This window comes from Ammospiza nelsoni, chromosome 14, assembly GCF_027579445.1.
Source record: "Ammospiza nelsoni isolate bAmmNel1 chromosome 14, bAmmNel1.pri, whole genome shotgun sequence".
NCBI classification, from domain to species: domain Eukaryota; kingdom Metazoa; phylum Chordata; class Aves; order Passeriformes; family Passerellidae; genus Ammospiza; species Ammospiza nelsoni.
Genome location: NC_080646.1, coordinates 388,852 through 407,254, shown reverse-complemented (window position 1 = coordinate 407,254; position 18,403 = coordinate 388,852). Strand labels below are relative to the sequence as shown.

General features: G+C 62.6%; 1 protein-coding gene across 1 annotated transcript; it reads left to right on the top strand.

Annotated features, from left to right (window-relative positions):
* Positions 1–13,858: 13,858 nt before the first annotated feature.
* Positions 13,859–18,171, top strand: MFAP1 (microfibril associated protein 1). The gene is made up of 9 exons (XM_059482165.1): positions 13,859–14,039; positions 14,143–14,362; positions 15,049–15,181; positions 15,483–15,670; positions 16,082–16,190; positions 16,261–16,421; positions 16,661–16,820; positions 17,265–17,354; positions 17,469–18,171. The coding sequence occupies exons 1-9, from the start codon at positions 13,961–13,963 to the stop codon at positions 17,649–17,651; spliced, it is 1,323 nt and encodes a 440-aa protein (XP_059338148.1). The 5' UTR covers positions 13,859–13,960; the 3' UTR covers positions 17,652–18,171.
* The last annotated feature ends 232 nt before the right edge of the window (positions 18,172–18,403 follow it).

Below are 18,403 nucleotides of genomic sequence, written 5' to 3'. Positions count from 1 at the left end.
CTGGCTGACCCCACGGAAGAAAGCCTCCTCTGCCAGCCGGGCCGGGCCATCCACAGTCTTGCCGTCGTCCTCAGGGCCCCAGCTGGCACTGTAGATGTGGATGTGGTTGGGGTTCAGGCCCAGGGAATGGGCCTCCACAGCATCGGTCACCTCCCCATCCAGCATGCGCACTCCTAGGCCAGAGAGCAAATGTCACCGGCGACCGGCCGGGGCAGAGCGGCCACGGTGCCGCTGCTGAGAACCCCAGAGCCCCGCTGCCCCCCGTGCCACGGGCTGCCACAGGGCTGCCGCAGCCAGCGGGGCCCGGGGCCCCAGCTCAGCACCCCCAGGAGCCAGCGCAGGGCAGCACCCACCTCCGATCCGGGCGTTGTACGCCACACCAACTCCACAGATGCCGTTGTTTGCCACAGCAGCCACTTCCCCAGCACAGCGCGTGCCATGTCTGCAACCAAAGTAGGATGAAGCATGCTCATATAGGGTGCGAGGAGCACAGGGGTCAGTACAGGCTGCAGCCCCTGCAACCCCCACCCGGGCTGCCTCCAGTCCCCTCAGACCAGGTAGCCAGTGAAGGCTCCTCCATCTGCCCTCCTGCTCCAGAGCCAGGGCGCTGAACAGCCCACACTGGCTCTGGGCAGAAAAAGGATGCTGCTCAGGGCAAAAAGAGAGGTGAAGGGTTCCCCATGGGGCAGACGTATGCCACCAGCCTCACAGCTCCCAGTGGCCCATGTGGGGTGGCACTGCACCAAGCCCCTGCCACACTCAGGCTCTGTGTCTTCGCCCCTCCCTCCTGCCTCACCTGTTGTCATTCATCTGCGTGTAGCGAGGCTGCGGGTCCGGGTCCTGGTCATTGACGTCAAAACTTGCCCCTGGGTCCTGGAAAACAAATTGGACACTTGGAGACTGTCTACCTCAGCCACCAAGCCCCACTGCCCTTACTCCATGGCATGAGGCTGAGCTGCTGAGCAGGGTGGGCAGGCTCCAATCCCATCTCCGTGTCCTGCCATGGTGGACACCAGCCCTGTACCTCACAGCTCTGGGGTTGCCCTGCATGGACACAGCTGCCCAGACCAGCGCCCACGGCACTCCACCCCGCACCATCACCCAAACTCACATAGTTGGCCTCCAGGTCAGGGTGGTTCTTCTCAATGCCGTCATCCAGGATGGACACCACGATGCCCTTGCCCGTGTATCCCTGTTCCCAGGCCTGACGCACGTTCAGGTCCCGCTGGTTTGTGTTGTACTGCCAAGAGAAGCCTTGGCACTAGGAGAAGCACCCAGACATAGCCACTGTGATAGGCCCAAAACCCACCCAGCTCTCACCCCGCTCTTCTGCGGGTTGTGACATGGAACCCCAGGGACCTGGGCACAAGGTTGGGCTCAACTAGCTGAGAAGGGCTGCTCTGAAAGCAAGATTGAGCTGCAGCCTATGCTTGAGTCCCACAGACAAGGCACCCTTTGCAGAGATCAGGCTTGTGCCCAAGCTCCAGGAAGCAGAGGCAGGGAGCCATTCCTGGGCTAGGCAAAAGGCTGTGCCTCCTAGTCCAGCCCTGGGTACCCCACCCGCCCTCTCAGCATTCCAGCCAGGAGCCACAGCTCTGTGAGCAGAGCCTCCTCCCTGGGGTGTTCCCATAACACAGCACGGGTGGCTGCCTCAGGCTTTCCCCCTTCTCCTCCTCCTCCTTCCTGCCAGCCTAGCAGCAGCTGCTGCCTGACAGCAGTTCCTAGGTTTCCACACCTGTGTCCCCAAGCTCGCAGCCACAATCATGGGCACAGGCCTCCTTCTCACCCGACACTCACCAGGTACCACTGCTGCGGGAACTTGGGGTCCGTGGGCTCCATGAACACGTCTCGCTTGGTCCTGCGCTTTGCCACCTGCTGCTCCAGCCACTGCACCTGAGGGCAGAGAAGGTGTGGGGTCCCCCGCCAACCCTCACGAGCCCAGCCCTCAGCCTGCCTGGAGGGGCTCTCCCCGGGAAGCTCACTCAGCTCTGGCCTGGCAGAGCACTGGACCTGTCAGAGCTACTGCCACCCCCAGTCGGCCCCTCAGGCCCCCTCCTGGCTATGCCCTGCAAGGCTCTGCTCCAGTGGAGCGCGACGGTCAGAGCGCCAAGCTCTGCTGAGACACGGCTGCCAAGAGCTGCCACGCCACACCACACACCTTCCGGGGCCTGGGCTGAAGCCAGAGGGTGGGGAAAACAGCAGCCCCCACACACCACTACTCTGGGATCTGTTTATTGCCCTGCACACCTTGTCCTGTCCCAAGCACACAGAGCTCTCCTGGGGACAGAGGCTCTCCTGGGCCCTGGCATTGCAACAACCCACAGGCCGCTGACACTGGCTCCACCACCCCCCTGCCCTTGCCAGACACGGGGTGGGCTCCCACGCCCCTCTGCCAAGGAATGGTTAAGGCAGCTCGGCCCTGTCCCGTGCCCAGCACTGGCTCACGTGCCTTTGTGAAGTGCCAGGATCAAAGTCAGGCCCTGCTCGCTCGTACCTGGGGCTCCCTGGCCAGGCGGCTGTGCCAGGGCTGGTGGGGTGACAGGGAACGCTTGGCCACGCCGCGGTGCCGAAAGTGGTAATAGTCACCAAAGATCTGCAACAGAGAAATGCTGCTCGCGGGACAGCCCTGACAGCCTGGTCTCCCCGATCTCTACACCCCGTGTGTGCAATGTGAGCTCCAGGGCTGCCGTGCATGGGCTGGGCCCCACTCCAGAGTGCTTGGTATTATGTCCGGTACTCTGGGCAGGACCGCCTGTGAGAAGCTGTGGCAGCTGGGGACAAGGCAGCTAGGAAGACCCTGGAGCAGCAGAAATGCAACTGCTGTGCACCTCACCCTCCTGCAGGTCCCCACATGGCAGCAAACCTAACATTGTCCAAAAAAACTGCTGCCCTAGCAGGAAGGCCCCAGGCAAGCAGTGGCAGAGAGGGACAGGCCTTTCAGAATCAGCCTGTGAGAGATGCCACACTCAGGAGACAAACCCACTGCTTCACCCCCAGTGCCACCCAGCTCCTCCTGGAAGAAGGTCCCAGTGGCTCCAGGCCCCACACTCCAGGAGATCCTGGCCAGGGCAGGGTCTGTACCAGCCTCTGCATCTCTGGACAGGCTGCTGGCTTCTCCCCAGGTGCCCCACTGGAACACCCACCCAGTGCCAGCCTCCACCTGAGGCACAGCCAGTTTCAGTGGGGCAGAGCAGGGGGCATGCAGGCATCCAAGCCCAGCAGGGTCCAACTCCCACTGCCAAGCAGCCGTGCTGTCCTCACCCCAGCTTCACTCCCATTGAGGACAGCCCAGAGTGGGACTCCAGCACAGCCCAGCTGGGGCAGGACGGGAATCCAGGACAGCTGGTGGGGGCCATTCTGCCGCCCAGATGGTTATTTTTAAACCCCAAACCCTCTCCAGTGCTGTCATTTCCGTGTCCCCTCTCGCACATCCTGGGGCTGACGGACACAGTGGCCCCACCCTGGCTGCCCCGGGCCTCCCAGCCCAGCAGCCTGCCCCAGCTGGGGAGAAGGAAACAAGCACACACAGAGCAGCTCCCTGTGAGCCACAAAGCCCAGGCAGCAGCCACAGGCAGGATCCAGCTGCCCAGGCTGTGCCAGAGCTGGAGGGGCTGGGCTGAAAGGGCTCTAGGAATACGAAGACATCTCACCCTCCTCCATCTCAGGTTGCCCCAAACCCGTCTGTCTGGGGCTAACAAACCTCCCCAGCTTATGAGAGCTCTGCAGATGTGCTGCCAATTTGGACAGACTGGGCCAAGCAAGGTGCACCCAGCTGAGCACCCTGAGGCCAGGGCAGCAGTCAGCTCTCTCAGGTACGCATTTCATCCCAAACCCTGGCCCCGTTCCTCTGGCACACCGTGTTCCCCAGGGTGCCTGTCAGTTCAGAGCCCCCGAGGAGGTGTCAAGGTACAAAGCCTCTGCACAGGGCTGGGGGGGGAATGCAGGCTGGTTGCTCTCCCTCAGCATCCCTCACCCCCTCCGGGGTATGGACAGAGCCCAGATTGTTCCTGCACACAGAGCGCAGCTCTGACTGGTCATCCACCTGGATTAGGTCTGCACTGACACTGTGGTGGCAGCCGGGAGCTGGCCAGCCCACACACTTCCATCCTAATCTTCACTGTCCCTGTCCTCAGCAAGGACAAAGCCACCCCCCAGCACCACGTGTCCCTGGTGCCAGTTCAGTGCTGCTGCTTGACCCCTGGCCACAGCTCACAACAACCCTGGCCAGCCCCAGGGCTAGGAGGCTGCCTGCATGCCTGACCACAGCCCTGGAGTGGAGCAACATGCTGCACCTGCAGCCCAGTGGTGTGGGAGACAGGACCACCCCCTCCCAGACAGCACTGTCCTGTCAGCACAGCCCAGGGATGGCTCCATCAGTGTCCCTCCCCAGTGACCCCAATCCCAGCAGTGGGGGGCGATGTCTTCGCCCCCTTCTCTGCACAATCCCAGCAGTGCAAACCCCTACAAACCCACCTCACTGCCACATGCAGCCCCCACCTCTGACCCACGACCCCTCACTGTCCCCTGTGCCCTCCTCAAGCCCTCCCCAAGGTCACTAGAGCCAGTCATGGGCCCTCTGCCCAAGTGCCACTGGCTCCTGTTCCATAGGCAGCAGCATAGCCACAGGTATGCCAGCACAGCACAGCTTTGGGGACAGCGTCCTGAGCCCAGGCTGAGGCCAGGATCCTCTCAGAGAAGGACACTGGGTTCCTCTTAGTGGGGCACTGCCAGATGCACCCAGTCCCCCACTCCCAGCCTGGCTGCATGCCTTGTCCCAGTGGCACACACCCCCAGGAGCAGCAGTCCAGAAACCTGCAAGGCAAAGCCCCAGGCTCTTTCCAGCCACGTTCTTCCCACTGGACTGCCACGACCCGTCTGCAAAACCCTGGCCAGCAAACCTCATCCCACAATGCAGACATTGGGGCAGGCTCCCGAACGGGAGAAAACATGTCCAGACCAGAAGCTCCTGCTACAGCCTGGGCTGCTGCAGCATGTGGGGCTCTGCTTGCAAGGGCAGGCTCACTGCTGTGAGGGCACGGGGAGCCAAGAAGAGGTGCCAGCTTCCAGGCGCAGAACCACGGTGTGGGGAGAAGACAAGGGCAGAGCTGGCACAGAGCCTCTGTGGCTCACAGGGATGGAACTCATGACAGCCTGGGCTCTCTAATGAAGTACAAGGCCCTGCACTGTGGAGATGAAGCCACAGAAGCAGTGTCCCTTGGCCCTGGCAGCCAGGCCTGGGACCAGGCACCACAGCATGATGGGAAGCACTGCCAGGAGCAGGCTGATGGTACCTCACCCCCAACCCCACTCCAGGGGTCTCATCAGACACCCAGGCTGGCGGACATGACACTCTCGCAGTCCCCTGTGCATGGCAGCTGCCTTGGCCGGACAAGTTCTTTCCCCTGAGACCTGCTCTGAGCCGCTTCCACACTGACAGCAGCTGCCTAAGGCAATGCCATGGCCCACCCAGCACAGACACCCTCACTGGGGTCTAGCCACAGCCCCCACAGTTCACTCCTACGACACAAGTCCCAGAGGGCCCAGAGTACCCAGTGCTCATGCAGGGCTCCTTTTGGGTGGCAGGACAAGGTCCTGCTGGCTCCTGCAGCAGCCACCCTCCCTCCCACCGCTCCCAGCAGCTGCGCACAGCGAGGTCCTGACACCACAGCCACAGTTGTGCAATTTCCTCTGGGATTTCACCCTGCACTTCCTTCCCAGAGAAACAGCTCACTCCCAGCACAGCCACGCACACTGCCTGGTCGCTGGCTGACAGCAGGGAAAGCTGAGAGCCGGGGGGACCTGCTGACACACCTTCTGTCAAGGACAGCTCAGGAGTAAGAATACACAGCTGCTGTCAGACCCCTCTGGGGACAGCTCAGAGACGCTGCTGCTGTCCCACTGAACCAAGGCCATGCTGCACTGGGCAGCTTGCTGTGGGGAGCAACAGTGGAATCTGGAAGCCTTCCCCATCCCTCATCACACAGCACTTCCAGGCCAGCTCCTCACGCTAGGATGGGCTTTTCCTCCTTCCCGATCCAGCAGGCAGCGTACCATGTCACCAGCGGTCCCAGGGACAGGGGGAGACCCTGGCTCCGTACAGGTAATTGCCACCACTGAGTCAAGGCAGCAGATGCTGGAAGGCCACAGCAAACAGGCACAAACACAGTGGTCCTGCTGCCAGAAAGAGCAGGCCCCAAGCCAGCTCTGGGACTAAGCTCAGCACCTGCCCAGACCACGTCACAGAACACTAGTTCAGTGAGAAGGGGAAGCAGGAGACTTACCGGGCCTAGGTTGAGGAATCCATGCTTCCTGGCCAGCCTGTCAGCCTCCTGGGGTCCTGCAGGGACGAGCACAGCCCAGGTGTTGGTGTAAATATGCTGGGCCAGCACCTCCTGGTCCAGGAGAGTGAGGGCAACCACCAGAGTCCAGAGCAACAGCAGCGAGCAGGGCCTCAGATCCATCAGAGTAACGGGGTTCCTCGAGCTGGCGAGCAGGAGGGTCCCAGGAGCAGGAGGGTCCTGGGAGAAGCAGGTCCAGCAGCCTCCCAGCGTCAGCACTCCGAGGCACACCGGCCTCTCTGCCCTACTGGTCCCAGCTCAGCCCAAGGCCACATGGGGCCGAGCCCACAGAAGCACAGGAACAAACCATCCAGGACAGAAGCACGATCTGCAGAGACAGCACAGAGGTCATGCCCAGGGCACCTTTCCTCAGCCCTCGGGAGGGCAGGCTGCGCCTCGCGGAGACGTGGGTCAGCCCCTGGGCAAGGGGGCCTGGCACACAGCGCCTGCTGCCCCCACGGCACACCGACAGCCGAGGAGCCGCCTGGCTTGGCCGTGTGCCCACATCTGCTCCTGCGTGGAGGTGCTGTTTACCTTGCCTATTACCCAATGTTTGCTTATAAACACAGAGAATTTACCAGGAGGAGAGGAGGGCACCAAAGGACGGGAGAGGCAAGGCAAGAGAGACTGCTGTGCCTCCTGCCGCCACTACCCCTGCTCCAACTGGGATGCAACTATCTGAGTACAGAGGTGGGAGCAACTGAGACCTGCCTCTCCAGTCCCAAGAGGAGCCCAAAGGAGATGTCCTCAGGTGCCAGCAAAATGAGAGACTGGAAGGAGAAAAGTCAAGGGGAGCTCCTGACCTCTAGCAAACCTGCAGGCTCTCATCTCCACAGCCATTGACCAGGCAGTGCCTGGCAGCCATGGCAAGCACTGTGCTGCCTGTCACCAGCAGCAGCTCAGCTCTACCCTTCCTCATGGAGCACAACATGGTGACACCGGTGTGACTCATCCCCGCAACCCGGTGGAACCAGGACCAGGAAAAGGGGCACACCGTCACCTCCAGCATGAACCCAGGCATGCCCAGGAACAGCTCACACTTTTGGGACAGCAAACGCAATAACTTGTAGGGAAAGAGCAGGGAATGACCCACTCAGTGTAAGGGAGCCCATGACATGATGGTACCAGGGTGAGCTCCAAACTCGGAGCTCCAGAGGGACCCTGGTCATGCTTCAGAAATCTGAAGCAGAATATCTGGCCAGCTGGAAAAGTGAGAGCCGGCAGTGCCCAGAGGAGCCACAAGCCCCTCCATCCAGAAGTGGCCACAGCGAGCTGGCAGCCTGCGGCACTGCCACAGGAGAGAGCTCCGAGCAACGCCGGAGACCCCGCCAGAGGCTACGGCACAGACAGTGCAGCGACCCTGGCACAGCTGGGCTTCCCCATCAGCGACCACACCTCGGCCAGCCCCGGGCCGGACCGCCCCGACAAATGGGCCAGAGCCGCGAGCACCCGCCGGAGGCTGTACGGGAGCCCCGGGTGTCAGACTGTCAAGGCCCTCAGCACAGTACGGCACAATGGAAAACTACCTGCCGTGGTCCACCAGCGTACGTGCCAATACCGGGCACCCAGGCCGCGCTGTTTCCCCGCGTTGGTCCCGACGCCAGCAGCCGTCCCGCTCCGGCGGTGACCGCTGCACGTGGGGACAGTCTGGCCGCCGGGGCACAGCCCGGACCCCGCGGCACCTTCCCGCCGGACCCGTCGCCAGCGAAGCACCGCGTGCTGGGACGGCCTGGCCGCCGCACCCAGCCCGGAGCCGCGCTCCCGGCTCCGCACCGCGGCCCGGCCCGCGCCCGCTGCCCAAGGAGCCAGCCCCGCACGGGAGCAGCCCGGCGGCCCCGGGCTGAGCGGCGGCCCCGGGCCTGCACGCACGGGGCGGCTCCAGCGGCGGAGCTCCGGACGGCGGCGGCCGGGCCGGGGCCGGGGCGGGAGGCGGCCTGGCTGCCCTTCGGTCTCCCGCGGCGGCGGGGGCCGTCCGGAGCTCCGAGCGCGGCCTCCCGGCTGCCCGCTCGCTCCCGGGGACCGCCGGGCGCGCACATCCCCGCCAGCAGCGCCATAAGACTGGGGCTGCCTAGCGGCTGCGGCCCCGCCGGTCGCCCCGGCCCCTCCGCCGCCCGGGTCCCGTCCGGCAGGGCCGCCCCAGCTGTCAAACCGCGGTCGCCGGCCGGTCGAGCCACCCCAGGCCGATGCCGGTCCCGCGTCCTTACCGCGCGGCCTGCCCGCTCCGCTCCGTCCCGTCGGCAGCCGGGCCCGTCTGTCGGCGGCGCCGCGTCACGCCGCGGGGCGCCCGGAGCGCCCGCCCCGGAGCCGGGCCCGGCCCAGGCAGGGGCGGCCGGGGCGGCCGGCGGGGCCGCTTGTTTACGCCGCGCAGCTGTCAGCGCCGCCTGGCCCCGCCCCGACGGCCAAGCCACCGGCCCCGCGCGGCTCCCTCGGCTCGGCCCGGCCCGGCCCGGCCGCCGCTCTGCCGGGCGCCGCCGGATGCCGTCACCGCCGCCCGCCCCTCCGTCCCGTGCTGCATCGCCGGGTCCGGCACGGACCCCCGGCAACCCCTCCGCGCCGCCCGCCAGTAGCGGGGCCGCTCCCCGCGGCCAGTAGCGGGCACAGCCCGGGGCTCTGCACGGCCTCTCTTGCAGCCGAGCGTGGGGCTGTCCTTGCCACCCGGGGAAACCCTATGCCAGCCCAGGCGGGAAACCCGGATCTGCGCCGTGAGAGCCGTGAGCCCCCGCCACGGGCCCGCGGCAGTGACCGGCGGTGTAAGGGTGCCTGCAGTGAAGAGCACGCAGAAGATGCCCAGTCTCCCACCTGATGCAGCAAGTGGTGCGTTATGCTGTGACACGGGGCTGGCAGGACAGGAGCCCCGCCAGATTAGCCTGTTCCAGCCATGGCAGACCCCGGAGTAGAGAGTTCCCCAACCAGGCTGCGGGAATCGCACTTCCCATGAGGTCCATATCGTGGGGCTGCAACCCCAGGTCTGTGTGCAGCAGCCTGACAGAAAATCTGTCTGGTAAAGAGTAACACAAGGAAAATCTATTAGCCTCGTTTCAAGAGAGAGATTTCCACCAAGGAGAAAAGGTGAGAAGTGAAACACGGCTTCAGTCATTTGTAAAGAACAATCCACGGTGAGCACGGGACCATGTCATTAGCAACACAAATGCAGCAGAACCCAAAGTGACCTGAACCCAAACTGACCTGAATCCTCCACACCTGTGATGAGTCTGGCAGCCCGGGGCAGGAGCAGGTCCTAGTGCTCTTTACAGAGAAAAGGAAGTCACTAAGATACCACGATCGAGATCGTGAAGCATTAGCAATCACACAGGAAACAGTCACCTTGGTAACCGAGATGCTGAGAACAGCCCAGAAAAACTAGCACAGGGCAGGTTGCTGTGCTAAACTGGGTTAGTTCTGCAGGGCAGTACCCTGGCCACAGGCTGGGCCTACCCTGGCAGCCAGCCCCAAGTGCTGCACCAGAGACCGCCAGCCACAGGGGCTGTGGTGCCCCAGGCCCACCTTCAGGGCCACGGTCCCACCAGGGGGAGAAGGCGCCCACCAGACAGGCAGCACTCACCGCAGTGTCACTGCAGCATGCTCAGGACTCGTCCCTGTAGCTGGCAAGCCCGGGCCTGCCCTTGGGGGCACAGGGAGCCAGCTGTGCCCCATGGGGTTATATGGAGGATGCATGGGCAGGGGCAGGGCCGGAGCTGGAGTCCAGAGCGGTGGTGGGAGGGAGGACGGGACACGGGCTGCCTGCCCCACCGGTGAACCTTATCTCTGGATGCCTCCTTTGGGCGCTGGCAGCCGTGCCTAGGCAGGTGAGGAGCTGCAGCACAGCCCTGTGACACGCGGTGCTGAGAGGAGCTGACAAAGGGCCCTTGTCAGCGCGGGCTTATCGCGGTGCTGCGGGGCAGGCAGGCAGGAAGCACTGCGCTCTTACGCAAACCGTGGCCTGGGACCCGCGCTGACCCCACAGCCCTGCCAAAGAAAACGCCTGGCTCGGGAAGCACCTGGCTGCAGGTGGCACAATGCCAGGACGGGGAGGAGACCCGCTGCCCCAGCAGCCCCGGGCCCAGCTGCAGAAGGAGCAGAGAGGGCCCCCAGCATGGACCTGAGCAGCCGCTGTGCCCCACTCGCCTCTCAGGGCTGCCGGGCACCCCTCTCTGCCCCCAGCCACCATGCAGCCAGGGGGTGAAACAGCGACTGCCACACATCTGCCAGGATCACAAACCCTTCTCTCACACTTGGGGACCATGGTCTGGGGGACCTGCAGGATTGCAGGTGAAAGCAGCTAATGAATAGGCAATAGCAGGAAAAGGGCAGAGAGCCCACACAGAGAAACCAGCAGAGAAAACCAAGCAGGCAGAAACTTCTGGATGCACCAAATAAACACCAGGTTTACCCAGCACAGAGCAGCCTGCTCTGCCGCCCATGCCAGCAGAGGTGAGCCCACAGTCCCTCTGTTGTGCTGTCCAGCCTTCTCCCTGCACACATCCTCACACTCTCCCAAAGCTAAGGCTGCCGTCCCTTTCCCTGGAGTCTCTCCAGCCCATCCCCTCCCCTCCACACTGGATAGTACCAGCAGGCCCTTTAGTGCCCAGGGAGCTGGGACTGCCATGGCACAGGCAGGATTTCTGCTCCACAAGGTCCAGCTGGCTCCAGCAGCTCTATTTATCTCTGACTCCCAGACACAACATCTCACTGTGGCCACATGCAGGGACTTGGGCCCAGCCCAAACACCCTGACCTTGTCCTGCAATACAGCTGCAGACACAAACAGCAGCTGCTCAAGGTGAGGTCTGTAACTATCTGCTTTAGGCTTTGTCAGCAGCAGTCCTAATGCTGCCAAGGCATCGATCCACAGCCTAGTCTGGCTCTGCCCCTGCTCTGGGCTGCAGGATGTGCCCTTCCATCACCTGTCCTGCGACAGCACCCTGTCATCACCTGCTGGTCAGGTGCAGGGACAGCCTTGCCCAGCCTAAGTCCATAAGGTGCCCGTGGCACTTGGGGCGTTGCACACAAGTGACACGCACAGGGACACACGCACACACAGGCAGGGAATGCCAGGCTGGGAGCCCACCTGCAGCCCAGCAGTAGGAATGCCATGTGCCCACGGGCTTTGTGGGCTGCGGAGGGGCTGCTCACAAGCATGGACACACAAACCCAGCCCAAAGACCAGCAGGTGTGGCTGGCACAGCACTGAGGGGCAGACTGGCCGGTGCTCCAGGCTCACTCATGGAACAGCTGCCAGCCTTCCATGGCCTCACACCAGCCCAGAAATGGGGGGCTCAGCCCCATGAAGTGCCTCCCACCCTGTTGCAGCCCAGCTGCCAACTGCCAAGCGCTGCAGGGCCAAGATAGCAGCAGCCACTGCACTGGGGAAAGGGAACATGGGGCAAAAGACTTCACAGTGAGGGGCATCTTCCTGCCATGGCCTCCAGCACCTGGAGCCACAGAAGTGAGCCAGGCTTGAAGGCATTTCCCTCTTTGCCCAGGTCTTTAGTTTAGCTTCACCTGAATGGGACAGTATCTGCTTTGTGTGCAATCCCCAAGCTTCCTCATAGCTGTGGCCAACTGCTCCTCCAAGTCCTGTTAAAGCTTATTCCTTGCCACGTGGCACAGGAGTCACCAGCTGGGAACACACTGTGACAACCCTCAACATTAACAACATAAACACAGAGTGGGTGTTCTGGTTGTCACCTGGGTGCAAAGGCCAGAAGCACACCAACAAGCACACAGATCCACTCTTGCTCGTTCCTGGCGGAGGCTGTAGGTGCTCTAGGATTATAAAGGCACCAATGCCTCAGTTGCTCAGGCAAACCATCGGCTTCATGGCATAATTTCTGCCTGCAGCAGAAACAGGTCTGTATGGAGGGCACTGCAGGGACACCCTTCCCCAGAACTAGAGCAGGGACTGAGTCAGTGCTGCAGGGGACTGGGCCCACCTGCCCCCATGCCTGGATCTGCCCAGCCCTGGCATCTCTGTAGGCCAAGGAGAGTCCCCCAGGTGAGAGCCAACCTCCGTGGTGGCCTTGGGACCTCTGCAGCCACTTCTGGGACCAGACTAGGGTGGTACTGCTGCAAAAATTGGGTCTGCTCTCCCCTAGACTGGCTGCAGGAGACGCTGCCAGAGGAACATCTCCCAACCCAGGCCAAGGACACCAAAAGAAAAGCACTTCCCTGCACTCCCCTACGGATTGTGCTCCACTGCTGACCCACCAACTGGAAAAGCACATGTGCCCTGGCCTTTCCTGGCTGCCAGAGCTGGCCTCACCCCACAGGGCCTCTGCCACACAAGCACGAGAGCACCTGCTCTGCTACTGCCAGTGAACTGTTAAAGCATGGCTCTGCCCCCCTGCATCCTAAATTTCCCTGCCAGCTAGCAGATTTCATGGAAGATAAGAGGGTTTCCTCTTCCTTTCTTCGTAGAAGCCAGCAGAAGGTGGCAGGCAGAAAGTGGCAGACGTGGCAGTAGTGGCTTGTGACGCAGTTTTACCAACTTAAGAGAAACGATTATCTTCTGCGGCAGGATATGCGCCCAGGGACATCCCGCACCCGCCGCTCCCCGACACCGTGGGACCGCGCAGCCCTCGGGAGCTGAGACCTGCTGACACAGGCAGCGCCCGGCTGCTCATGGAAAATCCCCAAGCAGCAGCCGTGGCCGCAGCCTTCCCCCACAGACACTTTACCACACCCAGGCCAGGGGGACTCCCGGGAGCTGCCCCAGCCTTGCCGAGCAGCACGGCGGAGCTCCTGCCCCGCCGCAGCCTCCCGGCGCTGGCCAGGCCGGGCGCTCCGGGGCCCGCGGCGGGGCAGGAGCTGTCTGTCCTTGCTGGAGCCGGCTGGCAGCGGGCAGAGCAGGGACACTGTCCTCCCGGCTGTCGGGGGCAAGGGCGGACGCCGCACGAAGGAGCTGCACGGCTGCAGCAGCGGCCGCGGCCGCGGGGCCCCGCTCCGCCCGGAGCGGCCGCGCTGGCAGCGGGCACGGCGCAGCCCCCCCGGCCCCGCTGTGCGCCAAAGCGAGCGGCGGTTTTCTCCGGCTCTGGGGGGCGGTTCGGCACAGGAATGTGCCGGGGGACGTTCCCCCGGTCACCGAGCTGCGGGTGACCCCGAGCGCTCGGTGTTCCAGCAGCGGCCGGCCCAGCTCCAGCCCCGCATGGAGCGCTCCCTGCACAGAGGGACGGCCGGGCCTGCAGAGTCCCGGCGCCATTCAGACACGGCCGGAGGCGCCAGGCGAGTCGCCCCCGGGCGAGCAGCAGAGCGCTATCGCGGCGCTGCCCGGTGCCCCCGCCGGCCGATGGCCGCTCGGCCGGTGCCTCGCCCTGACGCCCCTTCGGGGGGAAACCCGCGTGGTGCGGGAGGGAACGGAACCCCTCCCGGCCGAAGGCGGGTGCGAAAGGAGCGGGGACTCGCCCTGGCACCCAGCCGCGAGCCCGGCACAGCCCGCGCCGGGCCGAACCGCGGGCCCGGGAGGAGGCTCCGAGCAGCGGCCCCGGCCCAGCGTCACTTCCGGGCCACGGACGGCGCCGGTCGCGGCGGAAGAGGCAGAGATTCCGGTTCCGGGTGAGCGCTCGAGGCGCCGTTGTCAGCGGCTCCGCTCGGTTCGGCCCGGCCCGGCCCCCGCCCGCCGCCACCATGTCGGTCCCCAGCGCCCTCATGAAGCAGCCGCCGATCCAGTCCACGGCGGGCGCCGTGCCCGTCCGCAACGAGAAGGGTGAGCTGGGGGCCCGGGGCTCGGCGGGGTGGCCGCATGGGCGCGGGGCCGGGGAGGCGGGGGCGCGGCGGCGAGACCCCCGTTGACGGCCCGGCGTCCGCAGGCGAGCTGTCCATGGAGAAGGTGAAGGTGAAGCGGTACGTGTCGGGCAAGCGGCCCGACTACGCGCCCATGGAGTCCTCGGAGGAGGAGGATGAGGAGTTCCAATTCATCAAGAAGGCGAAGGAGCAAGAGGTCGAGCCCGAGGAACAGGAGGAGGAACTGGCCAACGACCCCCGGCTCCGGCGTCTCCAGAACCGCATTGCCGAGGACGTGGAGGAGCGGTGAGTGCTGGGTCAGGCAAGAGCTGAGCTTCCTTTGCCTGTGTGGGGCCAGGGGGCTGGCACTCTGCTCTGCTACAGGGAGAAACTGCACAGGGCAGGAGCTGGGAACATGGTCCAGTGCAGGAGTGTTTGTGACTTCTCATATCCATGCTGCACTGTACCTGGGGCTGCTCTTCAGCCAGGAGCCAGCCAGGTGCAGCCCATGTCCAGCTGTGTTTGTGTGGACGGTATCAAAAACAGGCACCAAAATAGAAATTAGTGCAGCGTCCTGAGGCTCAGGGTAGCGAGGAATGATGGTGTCTCATGAAGTGTACACAGGGTGATAAGAGCCTCCACCACATTGTCCCTGCCCTCACGCAGGCTGTGCTCTGCTGCTGCCCGTGATATTTCCATCTCTGTCATCTGCAGAAAAACACCACTGAGTGCTGTTTGCCTCCCGTGGAGCTGTTGTTGGTTTTGTTTTCAATAACAGTCTTCTCATTGGGAACTCCATTCTTCCTTGGAGCATGGACAGGGAAGAGCTGCCCGTGCCCAGGCACTGTGGCCTCCTGAGGGAATGTATCCCTGTGGCCGTGTTTGGCAGTCCCAGTGCTTACTGTGGCCTTGCCAGAAGTGATGTGTGAGCAGTCCCTTGCCTGTAGCCCCCTATTTCCCAAGTGCCGTGTGTTGACTGGCATGTCTTGCAGGCTGGCAAGACACCGCAAGATCGTGGAACCTGAGGTGGTTGGAGAAAGCGATTCAGAAGTGGAGGGGGGAGAAGCTTGGCGCCTGGAGCGGGAGGACACCAGTGAAGAGGAAGAGGAAGAGATTGATGATGAGGTGTGTTTGCAGAGCCAGATAATGGGCCTAGGAAAGCTGGAAGGGCACAGGCTGGAACTACCCTTTGCATGGATATGTGGGCTGTCTGATGTATTTGGACAAGTGTCACACCTAGCCATGACTTAACTGGCGGGTTACCATCCTCTGGCATGGAACAGGACACTGGGGGAGGCCACGCTACATCCAGAAAGGCATGTGCATCTTCTCAAAGCCAACAGTCCAGACATGACATGTGTTTCACAGGAGAGAGAAAAGTGGTAGCAGGGCTGGCCTCTGACTGCTCTGTGCTTGTCCCCATTAGGAGATCGAGCGTCGGCGTGGGATGATGCGTCAGCGAGCACAGGAGAGGAAAACTGAGGAGATGGAAGTGATGGAATTGGAAGATGAGGGTCGGTCTGGAGAAGAGTCTGAGTCAGAATCCGAATATGAGGAGTACACGGACAGCGAAGATGAAATGGAGCCACGTCTCAAACCGGTCTTTATTCGCAAGTAGGTGATGGAAGTGCATGGGCTGGCCCTGGATCGTGGTAGTCAGAAGCTGGGGCCCTAGGAGACCTTGCAGCCACGGTCTCTTCTCACTGTGAGGAAGCCATTCACCTCTTTGGGGTGGGATGGGACGGTCACAGCCTGGCAGGGCACAGCTAGGGAGCAAGGAACAATCCCTGCTCCCACAGCCCTGTATCAATTACATTGGGTTGCTGTAACATCAGGCTGCAGAGTCTGACCAAAGCTCTTTGTGGCAAAAGGATGCGGTAGTCCCCAGGAAGGGGAGAGCCCCGGGACTTGACCTGTCCTTGGAGAGGGCAAAGGCTGAAAGCAGCTGCGGTGTGGGAGCCAGCGAGAGGCTGAGCCACTGCTGGCTCTTGGGAGGGCTGAAGGCTGTCACCGCTCTGCTCTCAGGAAGGACCGGATCACAGTGCAGGAGAGAGAAGCAGAAGCTCTGAAGCAGAAGGAGCTGGAGCAGGAGGCAAAGAGGATGGCAGAGGAGCGGCGCAAGTACACGCTAAAGGTGCGGAGGGGTGGGCTGGAGGCCGGAGAGGGCGGTCACTGCAGCAAGCTTAGCTTGGACCTCACTGCAGATTGTGGAAGAGGAAGCAAAGAAGGAGCTGGAGGAGAACAAGCGCTCACTGGCAGCACTGGATGCACTTGACACAGATGATGAGAACGATGAGGAGGAGTACGAGGCCTGGAAAGTCCGTGAGCTGAAGCGTATCAAACGAGACCGCGAGGAACGAGAAGCGTAAGTATTGTCTGCTAGAGGCTGAGAGCCCACAGGCAGTTAAAGCACCTTTTCCTCAGCTGCCCTTTGGCAGCAGGGTCCCAGCTGGACTGAATGCCCAGAGCTCCTCCTGCCTGCCCTCAGGGTGCCTTTGCTCCCTAGCAGTAAATGTGTAAGCTCTCAGGTGGTAGCTGGGGACAGCCTCTCTCCCAGGAGACGCTGTGGGGACACAGGGTCTCAGGAGCTTCTCTCCCACCCAGCATGGAGAAGGAGAAGGCAGAGATTGAGCGCATGCGGAACCTGACGGAGGAGGAGCGCCGCGCTGAGCTCCGGGCCAATGGCAAAGTCATCACCAACAAGGCAGTGAAGGGCAAATACAAATTCCTGCAGAAGTACTACCACCGCGGCGCCTTCTTCATGGTGAGTGTGCTTAGGGCTAGGCCTGGCTGCACTGGCTGCGGGTGTGACACCACAGGGCCACCTTTTCCTTGTGGGGAGCCTCCCCTCTCCCGCGGTGCCCTGGGACAAGAACCAATATTCAGAGGCACCACGGGGCTGAAGCTGACCCAGAGTAACCTCACCAGAGCACGTCAGGTTAGGGGTTCCCAGTTGAAATGGAGCTGAAGCTGCAGAGCTGTCCCTGTGCTGGTGTTCAGGCTGACACACCCAAGTCAGCTCTGCACGAGCCACTGGAGAAGCAGCCTGGGGAACAATGCTCACATCTCCCACTCTGGCAGGAGTTAATAGGGCTGCAAGTACTGTGGCAGCCCTGGCAGAGCAGCAATACGACCTTCAGGCAGCTTCCCCCGCTGCTGCCAAGACTTGCTGGAACCTTTTAGGCTAAGCAGGTGTTTCCTCCTGCAGGATGAAGATGAAGAGGTGTACAAGAGGGACTTCAGTGCTCCGACCCTCGAGGACCACTTCAACAAGACCATCCTGCCCAAAGTCATGCAGGTGCGTGTCATGCTGGCAGAGGGTGCCCAGCCTGGATGCCAGGGGGTGGGCAGGTGGGAGGAGCTGGTCCTGCATCCCCCTGAACAGCTGCTCACAAGCTGCTCTGCTCCCCAGGTCAAGAACTTTGGGCGCTCAGGGCGGACGAAGTACACGCACCTGGTGGACCAGGACACCACCTCCTTTGACTCTGCCTGGGGCCAGGAGAGTGCACAGAACACCAAGTTCTTTAAGCAGAAGGCAGCGGGGGTGCGGGATGTCTTTGAGAGACCCTCGGCCAAGAAACGGAAAACTACCTAGGAGCACGGGCTGGAGGGTCTGGTGTGGCAGATGCTGGCAGGAGGGCGCTGCTCTGCCAGCTGCCAGAGCCTGGGCAGGGCCAGAAGGGACATGTTCCAGGACTCCTGTGGTGGCAAGCCCTTCCCCTCCCTGTACCATGCCTACCCAGATGAGGTGCGCCTCTCCCTGTGCTGAGCAGACCTGAAGGGTTCCTTGCCCACGCAGTGTGGAGGACGATGGCCTGTGGTGCTGGCCAGGCTGGTGGCCACACTATGTCCGAGCAACGGCCACTGTGGAGCCTTGGCAGTGTCTGGCACATTGCAGCACCACCCCTGGCTTCAGCACATCCACTTCTGGAAGAATTACAGGACTTCTGCACTTCTCTGTTCTACAACCATTTGCTTGTACTGTCCCAGGTGTCAGTCTGGGCCCTGTTTTGAGGTGGTCATTGGTGACCCTATCTCCTCACCATGGTCGTGCAGGGCTTGGCTTTTCTACCTGTATGGGGTGGGAGGGTTTGATTAAAGATTGGATTTTCTTACTCTGGCTCCATTGTTCTTAAAGACATGGCCATCCTGTTCTTGTGCCTTCCTTGTGAGCCATGGTGAGCTGGGGTAGCACAGGAGGCACCAGCCTGGGCAGGGCATGCACGATCAGCTGTCACCACTGCCTCAGGACTGTGCCTGGGCCTGTCTAGCTTGTACTGTCCCGGGGCAGAGATTAAAAGAGGGGGAGAGCAGAACATCTCACTGCTCAGGCAGGTCACTTTGTCC